This window comes from Dipodomys spectabilis, unplaced genomic scaffold (assembly GCF_019054845.1).
Source record: "Dipodomys spectabilis isolate Male_0828 unplaced genomic scaffold, ASM1905484v1 ptg000231l, whole genome shotgun sequence".
In the NCBI taxonomy this organism is placed as follows: domain Eukaryota; kingdom Metazoa; phylum Chordata; class Mammalia; order Rodentia; family Heteromyidae; genus Dipodomys; species Dipodomys spectabilis.
In genome coordinates this window covers 196,317-209,407 of record NW_024870908.1, presented here as the reverse complement: position 1 = coordinate 209,407, position 13,091 = coordinate 196,317, and the positions used below count along the sequence as shown (strand labels likewise).

General features: G+C 55.1%; 1 protein-coding gene across 1 annotated transcript in view; it reads left to right on the top strand.

Moving 5' to 3' along the window:
- Window positions 1-250: 250 nt before the first annotated feature.
- Xylt1 (xylosyltransferase 1) overlaps window positions 251-13,091 on the top strand; it is a 95,851-nt gene continuing 83,010 nt past the window's right edge. The window contains exons 1-2 of the mRNA XM_042698124.1: window positions 251-424; window positions 740-778. Coding sequence (XP_042554058.1) covers window positions 251-424; window positions 740-778 — 213 coding nt within the window. The remainder of the gene's footprint in view (window positions 425-739; window positions 779-13,091) is intronic.

Below are 13,091 nucleotides of genomic sequence, written 5' to 3'. Positions count from 1 at the left end.
AGTCCCAAAGAATGAAAATGAGGAGATCATTCTCAAGCTTAAGGTTGTACCCAGAATCCTCTGCCCCAGACGATTCAGTTCAGACAAATATAGTTCGCACAAAAGCCACCTTCACCAAGCGGGTTTCCTCTTTCCCTTGGAAACCACTCCGTGAGCACCCTCCCCTCCCCCTCCCCCCCCCCCCCCCCCCCCGCCTTCCCCTCCTCCATCCCTCCCTGGCCCCTTCCTCAATCCCAAGAGCTCCTGCGTGATGGCCCAGCCGTGGGCGCAGGGCGGCCAGCGGGCTTTTGTGGAGAGCGAATGGGCAGCACGCTGGCCCGCCGGAATGCGCCGCTTGCACGGGCCCCGAGCTCTCTCTCTCTCCCTTCTGGCTGCCTTCATTCTGTGCAGCAGCAGCCCCAGGCCTGACCGCCGCCCGGCTCTGGTGGGGCCTCTGCGCTCTGGCAGGCGCCCTTGTCCACCTGCGTGTGCTGCGTGCACACACACGCCCGTGTACGTGGTGACGGTCCTTCTCCCTTCTCTTCGGCACTTCCTTGTTTTGTGGGATGTCCCTTAAGGAGAAAACTTGGCCCTTCATCCTGTGCCTGGAGGGAGGGGAAGGGGGGGGTAGTGTACAGGGCGTGGGGGGGTGGACAGGGAGGGGGCGGGGGAGCACATCCTGGCATCCTTGAAGAATGGGGGAGACAGTTGGCTGCCCCCCACCCTGCCATTCTCAGTGCTGTCTCTCTTCTTCCCGCAGGACCCGCACCCGAGCCCGCCGATCGCGCTGGGGACCCAGGTGAGTGAGTACCGCCGTGGTCTTGGTCATTCTCCCCGCCTTGATGATCTGGGACCAGAGATCCCGGGCACTTGTGTCCCCTGTGGGCCGCGGGGCACACCCGCGCTGGCTAACCATATACACGTGCGTAACCGCACACACCCTTGCACGCACTTGTTGGGCATTGCGTGTGCTCAGGGCTCTCCGTGTGCCCCTACCTGAGACAAGATCCCCGTGCTCCTCTGTCGAGTTCTCCTCTGCTGTTTGTTCCCGCCCAGCAATGGCGAGGAGCTCAGTGCAGAGGGGGAGGGGAGGCGGGGGTGGGGAGCGTGGGAGATATTTTTCTGGGGTGTTTGCTTCTTGCAACCCCAGCGGCTGGGCTGGGACACAGCGGACTTTCCATGCGGGCACGCGAGGCCCCCTGGAAGAGCCTGGACGGCAACTGCGGTGCGGTGCAGCACGGATGACCAGAGAGCCGAGTACGGGAGGGCAGCGCCCTTCTGTCCTCTTCCTGCTCTCCTGGGGGCCAGGGCAGGCCTGCGCCAGCAGTGCTGATCAGCACGCCATGGAGCGCGTGGACCCTGGCTCTGCGTCTTCTCCCCCCTCTCCTCGGACAGTCATAGGGGATAATCGGGGTCAGCTTCGTGAACCACTGTGCGATGGGGGGGAGGCGTCTCTGCTCATGTCATCGCTGTAGCTCAGTCAGGAAGCGGAAGGAAGGAAGGAAGGAAGGAAGGCAGGCAGGCAGCCCCTCCCCACCCCCGTCCACAGAGCCCCACAGCAAACACCGCATAATCAGGGCCCGCTCCCTGGATGTGAACGTACCAAGGCTGTCCCGTGTATTTGAGTACTGCAGCTTCGGGGTGGGGGGGGTCCTCTGGAGCCATCATCAAAGACAACTTTCCTCACTCGCTCCCCCTTCTCTTCCTCTGGATCCCTCCTTAGATCTTCCTAAGAGCCCAAACCGATGCTGCTTCAGGATGGCCCAGAATATCAGCAAAGCCAAAACTAGGGGACTAAGAGGGGCAGCAGATCTTCGGGGCTCCCTGTGCATGCCTATCCATCTTCCTGTCTCCCAGGACCCACACAGGCCCCACCCCTGGCTCCAGGGAGGGGTAGGCCCCAGGCTGGCAGGGCGTTTTGGAGAGGGTGACACCAACAGGGAAGAGGCCCCGCTTCTCCTGCCTGCCTGGCCATCCTCGGGACTGCTGCGTCCCCTCTCCCATCACACCCACGTCCTGTTTGCACACAGGTCTCCATCTGTTCCGTGAACTCTCCTAAGACATTCACTTGAACACTTAGACCACCCTAGCCCATGGTCCTCAGCCAACCTAGGGGTGGTTTTGATCCCCAGAGGACATTTGGAAACATCTTAAAGACATCTGGGATCATGGGGTCTAGTCAGAGGAAGTGGTTATTCCTAGAGACCAAGGGGGCAACTCAATATCCTGGGGATGTGTGAGGAGCCCCCCCTCCCCCATAGGAATTAATTATTCAGCTCAGAGTGCTGGTGGTGGCCAAGTTGAAAACACTGTCTCAAGCATTCCTATTGGTCAGTTATGGTTGGGTGGGTGGACGGATGGGTTGATGGATGGGTCAGTAGAAAGATGGATGGATGGACATATAGTTGAAAACAGTCCTATGTAATCTTATAGTAAGATATGCTTGGTGAGCGGATGGATGAAGGGATAGGCAGATGGACAGATGAATAGATGTGCATGTTCACACAGACGTGTATTTCCAGTGCATTCAAATACTAATCTGCGAAAACAAGACGAAGCTTTTCATTTGGGTGCCCCTCAGAATGCTCCACAGGTCTCCCCGACGGTTCCTGTGCCCCACTTTAGGGTCTGGCGCATCTGCCCGTCGTGAGCGGGTCTGGAGGATGACAGCTCTGGTCTTGCTCTGCCTGTCCCCTGGGCTAGGAAGGAATATCGCGAGGCTCAGGAGAACCATGAACTCTCAGCTGCGGCCACAGGTCCGGATGCTCCGTCCTCTGGGGGTGGAGCAGCTGCCCCTGGACGGTTCTCTGCATAGACACAAGGGTATCCTTCACCCTTTCTCCAGGGGAAAGAGTCGTGTGTCACGTCCGTGGCTCATGGTTGACAGCTTATCCTGCCTGGTGGCCGCGCGGCCAGCGGGGGATACAGGCTGCTTCGTGTGTTGGTGCTCCATCTCTGGGCAAATGACTCATTGTGTCTGCAAGCACGCCCCCATCGGAGTTATCAGCAGCACGTGGCCTCTTCCCTGTGCTCTGTTCCTGGGTGAAGGAGATGTTGGAAGCCAACCAGAGGCAAATGTCTTTCGTAAGGACCGGCATGACACCGCAGCCCAGTCTGACCTCACTGCAGTCAGACAAGGGGACAAGGAAAGGTGTCCTAATAGGAAGTGGTGCCCCGACGGTCACCCATATGCCATGAGCAGGACGGCAGACGTGGCTGTGCGGCGGTCACAGGTCATGCGAGCTCCAGCGCAGCCCTGGCCTGACCTCATGTCCTGCCCTGGAGCCCAGGGCCGCAGGTGAGCCTGTGGGGCCTTCGTGAGCCATGTGTTCACATCATGAACCAGTAGCCTAGGCAAGAACCCAGGCCACGCGGCCACGCAGGACCTTCTTCCCACGGGCGATGGGTTGACTGCCTGCTCAGGACTCCCTCTGGCAGAGCTCCACGTCTGTTGGCATCAGCAGAGCTCGGCTTCGTGGCTGCCTTCATGGGAAGAGGAAGTGGGGAAGGTTGAGGTCTCCAGTTCAGCTTTCTCCGTAGCTGGGGTGTCCCAGGGAAGCCCCCGATGCTGCTGCGACCTCTTGTCTGTCTCCACATGGTGGTTTACCCAGTAACTAGGTGACCTAAAAATGGAGAAGGAAACAAGCCAGTCCGATTGTCGTCTGGATTTGGTTTGTGGCCTGGTGTCGCTATCAGTATTCATCCTTACTAACAAGTTTTGCTTGGCAACAGCTGGCTTTTCCCATGGAGCCCGCAAATGCCACAGGTCCAGAAGTGTCTCAGGATACCCAGTTTCCAGGAAGCTGAGGGTCAGAGAGGTTGGAGAACCTGCCCCAGGTCACACAGGAGGCCGGGAGCATTGGTGGGCGCACACACCACAGGGGCACGTGACATCAGGATCTCCCTTCCCCACCTCTTTTATGCTTTGCCAGGAAATAAAATTACCTCGATGAATAGAACGACTCACTCATGTCCAGGTGAGGCTAGAGGGACTGGTTTGATATTTGCTAGGTATACAAGGACCAAGCAGCAAGAGAAAGCTGTGCTCAAGAATCCACAGATGTACTTAGGTAAATTAGTAGAGATGAGATAGAAGGATGAATGAGTAGATGGATGGGAGGTAAGAAAGGAAGGAAGAAAGGAAGGAAGGAAGGAAGGAAGGAAGGAAGGAAGGAAGGAAGGAAGGAAGGGAAGGGATTTCAATGGATAAGGGGACAGACATGTGGGTGGGTGGATGGATGGATAGAGGATGACTAGGTAGGTAGGTAGGAAGATGAATGGATGGATGGATGGATGGATGGATGGCGGATGGATGGATGGATGGACAGATGGATGGCGGATGGATGGATGATTACAGAATAATAGCAAAACTTTGGGAGGGAAAGTTAGAAATGTTATCTTCGAGCTCTTTCCCTACACACTGGCAGTATCTTGAGGAACTTGAATGTGCCTTTGATTTTCCCGATCCTTCTCGATCCTCTCAGGAGTTTTCCAGGTCTAAATCTGTTCTGGTAGGCTTGTTCCTAGTCATTGAACTGGGGCTTTCCTGCTCCCTCTCCACCCAGCAGCTCCTCTGTCAATTCGTTAATGGCTGCCAACTCAAACTGGGAGGCACCAGGGGAGTCGATGAGGGAGCTAGGAAGATCGGTCAATCTTGCTGTTTGTAGTCTTGGCTCCCTGGGAAGGGAGGATCCTCTCAGGACCCAGAGATCAAGGGCACTAGGAAGAAAGCTCCTGACTGCTCACTTTCCCACACCAACCAAGTTACCTGACTTTCTTTGATCAACTAACTGGGGATAAGAAGGGAAGGGAATGCCATTCAGATAGTAAAGGTATTTCTGGAGCTCTGAGGATTGAGAGCCAGGCCTGCCTGGAAAATGAATGGTGGATGTAGGAAGACACGAATGCTCTCAGACTTGCGTCGCTAAATCTGCTCATCTCTGCCTATACGACACGGAGAGAGGCCAGGCTGGGGCTAGAGCCAAGGCCGCAGAGGTGAGAAGGTAGAAGGCTCCCGCTGGGGTCATCTGAGCGGGTGAGAGACTTCCAGCCCCACCCCCTCAGTGAGTGAGATCTGATCTCAGGGCATGACTTCCAGCTAGTGCAGTAAAAGAGTAAGCCTGCCAAGCGACTGTAGACAGGGCCATCTGAAATCTCCATCTGGGTTCCTGTGAACACAATGCCAGTTTTCCTTACAACCCATGAAAGCCTTCACTTCTTCAAGCTCCGTCAATGCCTCCTTCCCCATAGGATGGTCAAGATGAAGAAGAAATTAGTTTATCAGCCAAGGGTGAGGGCAGGTGACAGAGGTGGCCTAGAGAGGGATTGGATTCGAGTTCAGGGGCATCCAGGCTAAGGAATGTGCCCTGGGGGGATTTTGCCAGCCCAGGGGAGCTCCGGGTCACAGTCTTGTCTGCCAATCTGATGGCTGGCTGCCACTAGATCAGTAGTGGGCTGCTGATTAGCCAAACTTAAACTTGGGTGTAAACCAAGGCAGCTCCTCACCTGGCGGTGAACTTTTGGTTTCCAAGCTGGTCACAACTTGGAGGCGAGGGGCATGACTGGCATCTAGTGGGTAAAGGTCAGGGTTGCTTCTACACCTTACACGTGTGCACGAGTATAACTTTCCCCTAGGAGAGAATGAGACACCCAAAGAAATCCCCTTGGAGCCCTGCTGGCCCCTGGAGCAGAGATACAGGCAGCAAGGTGGCAAATCTCCCGAGCTCAGCCTTGATGCTGAAGGTCAGGCCTCATCTGGTCTGCAGGCCCTGGGCCCGACACGTCCATCGCCAGGCCATGAAACGTGAGGCCCTTTGCCCAGCGCGTGCTGGGGCCCCGGGTGCTGCACAAACTAATCAAGTGCATCCACGTGGCCGGGGTGTTCTCGGAGGCCTTGTCCAGGTCTTCTGGGGTTAGGGTTTGGCTCCTCTTTCCAGAGCAGAGCCCACCCAGCTTAGCCTGAAGCTCTCTCCCGCTCCCAGCCCCAAGCCTTCGTTCCCTCCATTGACCTTCCCTCCCTGGCAAGCGGTTCTGGAGTCATCAGGAGTTTCTGAATGGTTCCTACCTGAGTCTCTGGACCATTAATTTCCACAGTGCCCAGCATCTGATGAGAGCAAACTGCCTGGCGGGCTCCTCAGAGCATCAGACCCGGGCCGGCACAGGGCAGGACCAGACCCTTTGCCCGAGCCTTTCCATGGCTGTGATTTGTTGGGTGTGCAATTAGCCCTGGTGGAGGCGGAGATGGCCAGGGCAGGGAGTCGGCACTGGGACCGTGGCACTGTTTGGGGGTGGATGTGTGAACACAGTGACTCAGGGGCATGGGTGGTGTGACGTGACACCCCACAAATAGCCAGCAAGCTCCCCAAGGCGGAGCCTTGAAGTCAGAGCTGCTATTCTGGGCGCCAGCGACTTCACCCAAGACCAGAGGTTTGAGTCCCGCCCTACACCTAGGACACGTACAGTGACTGCCCCGGACCTCGGCGACAATGGCCCCGATGTCTGTTAGCTGTGACACAGGCACTGTGCGGACTCGAAGCCAGGCTCCCTTAGCCCTCGGCCACGGGGCTCTTCCACGGAGCTTCTCACGTGATGTCACCCACTCACCTTTCACGGCTGTCCCGTGGCACAGTTGAGACCTGGGGCGGGGGCGGGGGGGACAGGCGGGGAACGCCGCAGCTGCCTGCCCACTGCTGGCATGTGGAACCAACTTTGGCCTTGGCAGTTATGTTTGTCAGTAACCGTAACCCCAGGACGCAGGTACTGAGGTACCCCCATTTTACAGCTGGGCCAACCAAGGCCCAGAGAGACGCAATTTCCTTCTCCAAGTTACTGTGAGTGATTGTGCCCGGACTAGAGACAGGTATGGAAGACCCGTCTCCTCTCCATCACAGAGAGACAGCCACGGAACCTGTACAGTGATTGGTCCATGGGGAAGAGGGCCTCGGGTAGATTACATGCAGATTCACACCCAGTACACTCCCTCTGGGGATAAGTTAGCTATGGATGCAAACCAAGTCGAGATTAGATGCAGATTCGACCAGATATGTTTGGGGAATAGATAGATAGAGATGCAGGTGTGGATATCACTTGGGTGGCGGTTAGATTGGATTCGCTTATACCAGTAGATGCGCATACGGAGGTGGAGGTGAGGAAGGCGTGGGTTATTAGGTGTAGGTTAGATGAGATAGGTTTACAAGGCCTTTCACAGCGTGGGTCTGGGCTGGGTGTAGAGGTGGTGGAGGTGGGCGTGGAGTAGGTGCAGCACTGGCACACGTCTTGCAGACATGGGACTGCTGTGGGTGCAGACACGGATCCCTCACACGACCCGGGGGCACGGGAGCCTCTGTCCACACATGTGACTCGTGTGGGGCTGTGGCAGAGGGGTCCCAGGCACTGCCCGGGGAAGGACAGGTGCCAGGGCCCCGCCTGGTGTCAGCAGGGTCTCTGGAGGCAGTGGGGACTCCTGGCATGAATGCCCCAGGTCCTGGGATGATGAGGGCTCTCGCCAGCCTCGGGGGTGGGCAGGGGGAAGGGTTCTCGCAGTGAGGTTCATCAAAGAGAATGTTCCATGGGGGTGGGTTTGCAGGTCCACGTCAGACAGCAGGAGGAGGCAGGCTGGGTGGACGAGAGCTGACCATCCCTGGATGTGGCCTCAACCACGGTGTGGCCGGCACTCAGGATGCGTGGGCCGGTCTAACAGGCCTGGAGACAGGTGCTCCTGTTCCAAGACAGAGGCAAAGGGCGCAGGCCCAGGTTGGGTTTACAGATGGATGTGCAGAGCATGCAAGTACTGCCTGAGCTCCAGGAGCGGCAGAGCCGCTCCTCAGAGAGACCCTGAAGGACAAGGAAAGAAAGAGCGAAAGCCAGGCACAGGGGGCTCACGCCTGTCATCCTAGCTACTCGGGAAGCTGAGATCTGAGGATCAGGGTTCAAAGCCAGCCCAGGCAGGAAAGTCCTTGAGACTGTAAGCTCCAATTAACCACCAGAAAACTCGAAGTGGCGCTGTGGCCTAAGTGGTAGAGCACTCACCTTGAACTGAAGAGCTGAGGGACAGCGCCCAGGCCCAGAGTTCAAGCCCTATGACCGACAAAAGAAAAAAAAGAATAGGCTTATTTATATTAAAAAATCTTGCTATAAATATTTAATAAAGATTTGACAAGCATATTCTATAAATGCATAATATATAAGAAGTATGTGTTTTATAAACATAAATATTTAACATAATATGATAAATATATTTATAAATATAATTTTAATATAAATTTTCACTATAAAATTTTATATACAATGTACAAATACTTATGTAATACACTATATATGTAAGATATGTATGTAATATATTGATATATAATATTAATATCTAAATTATATTTATACAACACATAATATATAAAGTTATATACTATTTAAATATTTATTGAAAGGCTGGAAGTGGTGCTGTGGCTCAAGTGGTAGAGTGCTTGCCTTGAGCACAAAGAAGCTCAAGGGTAGCAGCTAGGCCCTGAGTTCAAGCCCCAGAACTGGCCAAAAAGAAATTATAAGTTTTTTAAAATCTCAAATTATTAGCAAATCAGACCAACCAGAGTGTGTAGCAGGACTATGATGGTGTTCAAGATTTGTAACTTGGTTCTCAGAACTCACCATGTGAGCCTCCGCAGAGAGAAAACTCCTGAAGGGGAGCTTAGCACCATGTGAGGACAGTTCTTCCTAAAAGTGGTGCTTTTCCCCCACCGTGACAGCAGTGCTGCCAGACGCAGCCCCCCGGGGGGAGGATGCATTCCAGGTCCCAGCATGAGGGTCTTGTGGACAGCTGCGTGGCTGGTCACGTGGCTCGTGTGTCCGTGGCCGCTGGGAAGCAGAGCATCCGGGCAGCTGGAACATAGTCGCAGGGAGACTCCTTCACCCCGCTCCCTACAGGAAGCGTGGAAGGAGGAAGACGAGGAGGAGCCGGGGCAAGAGAGGGACTTCAAGGTCCTGTCCCCAGTGTGTGAGTGAGTGTGCACGTGTGTGCACGTGTGTGTGTGGACGGGGGTAGGTCCTGGGGCTTGAGCCAGTCCTTCTTGAGAGCTTCATCCTGTCAGCAGATGGAGTTGGGTCTGCGCACCCCCCGGAGCCGGTTCAGCCTTTCTCAGAAGCTTTGAGAGGGGGTGGGGAGGGCTCAGGGCTTCAGGCACGCTAGGTAGGCACACTACCACCAAGCCTCATTCCCAGCCCTCACCTGCGTCTGTGGAGGACATGTCCGGCCACTGCGCTGAGCTCTGTCCTTGGATAAACTCACACAGTCTTCCCATGAAGAAGGGTCTTTTCCACCTTCCCTAGTGGAAGGCAGGTTGGCATCTCACTCACAGGCCATAAACGAGAGGCCTGGGGCAAAGGGTGCATGTGTCATCTAGGGTCACACACGCAGGGAGAGAGTGACACTGGGCCTGGGAATTGGGCCATGGTGGTCTTGGGGGAGAGGGGGGAATCTGATGATCACTGTGACTCAGCAGCTGAAGCTCCATACTTTAAAAGTGAGACTCCTTGACTAGACCCAGGCAGGGAGCTAGGGCTGGACTCCAGGCCCAGCCCATGCAGTCTGTGGCAGCTGGAGACAGCTCGGTGCTGCACCTCTGGGGGGAAACCAAGTCGTAGGCACTTTCAATGACAGGCCCAGGGTCACGTGTATCACAGGGAACTGGACCACCTGTTCCCATTCCAGAGCACTTTCCTCCCACCAGATCCCAAGCTGAGATGCAGAAGTAAAACAAGGAGACCGAGTATGGAGGTGTCACCTGTCAGACCTGCATGTGAGCTGGGCCAGATGGAAGGCGGTGGATGATGAAAGAATGAGTGAGGGATGGATGGAGGGATGAGCAAGGGAGGGAGGGATGGGTGATGAATGAATGATCAAGGGATGAATGGATGGGTGGATAGATTATGGATGGATGGATAAATGGAAGGATGGATTATGGAGGGGTGAGCAAGGGATGGATGGATGATCGTTGGATGGATAGATGATGAATGGATGGGTGGGTGGATGGCTAGATGGTGGATAGATGGATGGATGGATGGATGGATAGTGGATGAATGGATGATGATGGATGGACAGATGATGGGTGGATAGATGAGTAATAGATACTAGATGGTGAATGTATGGAAAGAATGAGCGAGGGATGGATAGAGGGATGAGCAAGGGAGGGAGGGATGAGTAATGAATGAATGAATGATCAAGGGACGAATGGATGGATAGGTGGATGGATAGCTAGATGGTGGATGGATGGAGGGTGAATGGATGATGGATGGATAATGGATGGGTGGTGGATGGATAGATGGTGGATGGATGATGGATGATGGTCAATGGATAGATGATGGATGGATAGACGATGGATGGATGACGGATAGATGGTGGATGGATAGGTGATGGGTGGGTGTATGAGTAATGGATACTAGATGATGGATGGATGGATGGATAGCTGGTTGAGTGAGGGATGGATGATAGATGATGGACAGGTGGATGGATGAATGGGTGATGGATGCATGGGTAGTAGATGATCAATAACAGCCGGGTGTTGGGTTGATGAATGGACTGAAAATGGATAGATGAGTAATGGCTGGGTGCAGGACTGCCTGCTGAATGTGTGGAGAGATGGAAGGAAGGATAAACTTTTAGGTACCTGGATAGATTCAGAGACACATAACATCCCAGCTCCTAACCACGGCTTTGGGTACCGGCGCTGGAAGACACAGGTCCCAGGGCCTCATCTCCGTGAGCTCATGGTCTAGGGAAACCCACTGCCACTTTTTCTGTGTCTTGGAACTCTTACTAGGTGGTAAAATATGTGTCATTTATCTCTAAATAATATTTTGAAATGCAAAGGGATGACAAAGGGTGACAATGATGTCAACGTGGAATTATCCAAATATGTAAAAAATAACTCCACGGAGCAGGGGACATCGGGTTCTTTCTTAACACAGCAATTAGCTGGCTTTGGCAGAGGGTCGATAGCTACTGTAATTTGCAAGGAGTGACACGTATAAATAATATTTTGAGAATTTGCCGCCAGTGCAACGTGACATGAACATCTCTGGTAGTTTCTCTCAGTGTCAGAGTTTTGGGCATGGCTAAGACACTCGCTCTTCCGTAAACTTCAGACGTGGATGGCTTGTGAAATCTCACCTCGAATTTGTCTGTGTGGTTATGAGCATAAATATGCCTGTGGTCAGAGAACCCGGAATTCTTTCCCCAGGACCTATAAGTCCCTGGGCTGGACCGTATCCTGGGACTGTGTGGCTAGGAAAATGCCCATGGCCGCCCCACCCCCACCCCTGGACCTGAGATAACCTCAGGGCAGCCCGAACCCCCCAGAACAGTCCCGAAAGGCTTGAGCGGGAGCAAGCCCCCCCCCCCCCCCGCCTTCCCCGCCCTCCTCCCTGCCATCCCCCTCCTCCAGAGTCACCTGACGCATGCGCACGCGAAACCCACCGCCCTGTGGGAGTCAGGGTGTTTTTCTTTCCCTGCCAGAGCAGTGGGATGGAAGGACAGCACTGAGAAGTGCCAGGGACCACCTGGTGGGGGGGAGGGGGAGGGGCTTGGGGCGTGCTGCCCTCTGATTGGCTGGGAGCGACAAGAGCACCTGTGATTTGGTTCTGGGTTTTTTTTTGTTTTGTTTTTTTAATAATTGCAGAGAGTTAGCAGTCCAGCGCCTCGCGTGTTAGATTCACGCCCGGAACAGGATGTGTCTGCAGGGGAGCAGGTAGCACCTGCTCAAATCCCCACCCACACGCCCACCTCGCCTTCCCCGCCTGGGCTACATGCCCCCCAGCAGCACCCCCAGGACCCCCACCCGTGCCCCGGGACCCCCAGCCTTCCAGGCAGAGCTCACTCTCCACTTCTCTGCCGCAGCCCTTCCTACGCGCTCAGCTGCCAGCCAGGGAGCTGAAAGATGTGTCTCCACGGTACACAAGCGAACTTGGGAGGAATGAATAGCTCTGCGCGTTTTCCTAGTTACATTCCGTTTATGGCACATGATACTGGGTGATTCCCCCCCCCCCCCCCCCATCTACTGTGTTTCCTATTTTCATTTAATTCGCCAGAGTAAATACGCAGACAAACTGGTTTTAAAGAGCACTTGGGAAATAATGTTTTAAAACACGATAGGCCTTCCCGGGATGGGGGGGGAGCAGAGACTAGCGGGTGGGGGACGCGGATGTGGGAGGGGGGCTCATGCCACCTCTTCCAGAATCATGGGGGGGTGTCTCATGGAGAGGCACTGGTGAGGCAGCCTCGGGGGGCCCTCCCTCCGGCATGCGCCGGTCCTTGGTGTGGAATTATGGGTAGTCCTTTCTCCAGAGGCAACTCCGGGAGTTCTGATCCTAGCCTCCTGCCTTGATGAGTTGGGGGTCCTGTGGTGGGGGCCGGGGGGGGCTGATGGCGATGGTGCCCATGTCCCACTGCAGAGCCACAGCAGGGCCACAGCCGGACCACAGCTGGGCCATGGCAGCTTGTGATGCCCAGACCTACCGTCCTGGGGAACTGCTGGGTTTGTGCTCAACAGCTGGAGGCATCCACAGGCTGGGTAGGGAGGCTTTCCTGAAGCTGGAGGCTGAGGGACAGGAAGAGGAGGAAGAGGAGGAAGAGGGGGAGGAAGAGGGGGAGGAGGAGGAGGAGGAGGAGGAGGAGGATTTGCCCACCCGTGGACTCCTGAAAGAGGTATAGATCCGGGTAATTGTGAGGGATCCTAGCATTGTGTCTGACTGATTCCACTGGTGGGCAGGAAGCTACCCTGGGCCTCTCAGGGCCTGGTCGCTGTGGTCCTAAGGCTAGAGGAAGGACAAGCAGGGTCGACAGAAACTCCCGCCGAGACCACCAAGACACTAATGTCTCCCCAGGTATCAGGACAGCAGGAAATAGGAAGTGTGGCAGTGGAATCATCGTGTCTAGGTTTCAGTCCTGGCTGTGTTACTAACAGTCGGCCTTAGCGACTCATGCCTGTAATCCCAGCTGGGCAGGAAGCAGAGATGGAAGGATCTCATTTGAGACCTGGGTGGACAGGACGGGAGGAACGGGCCACGCATTCTGGTCCACATCCCAGCTCGAGGGGCGATGGAGGATTATGGTCTGAGGCTGACCT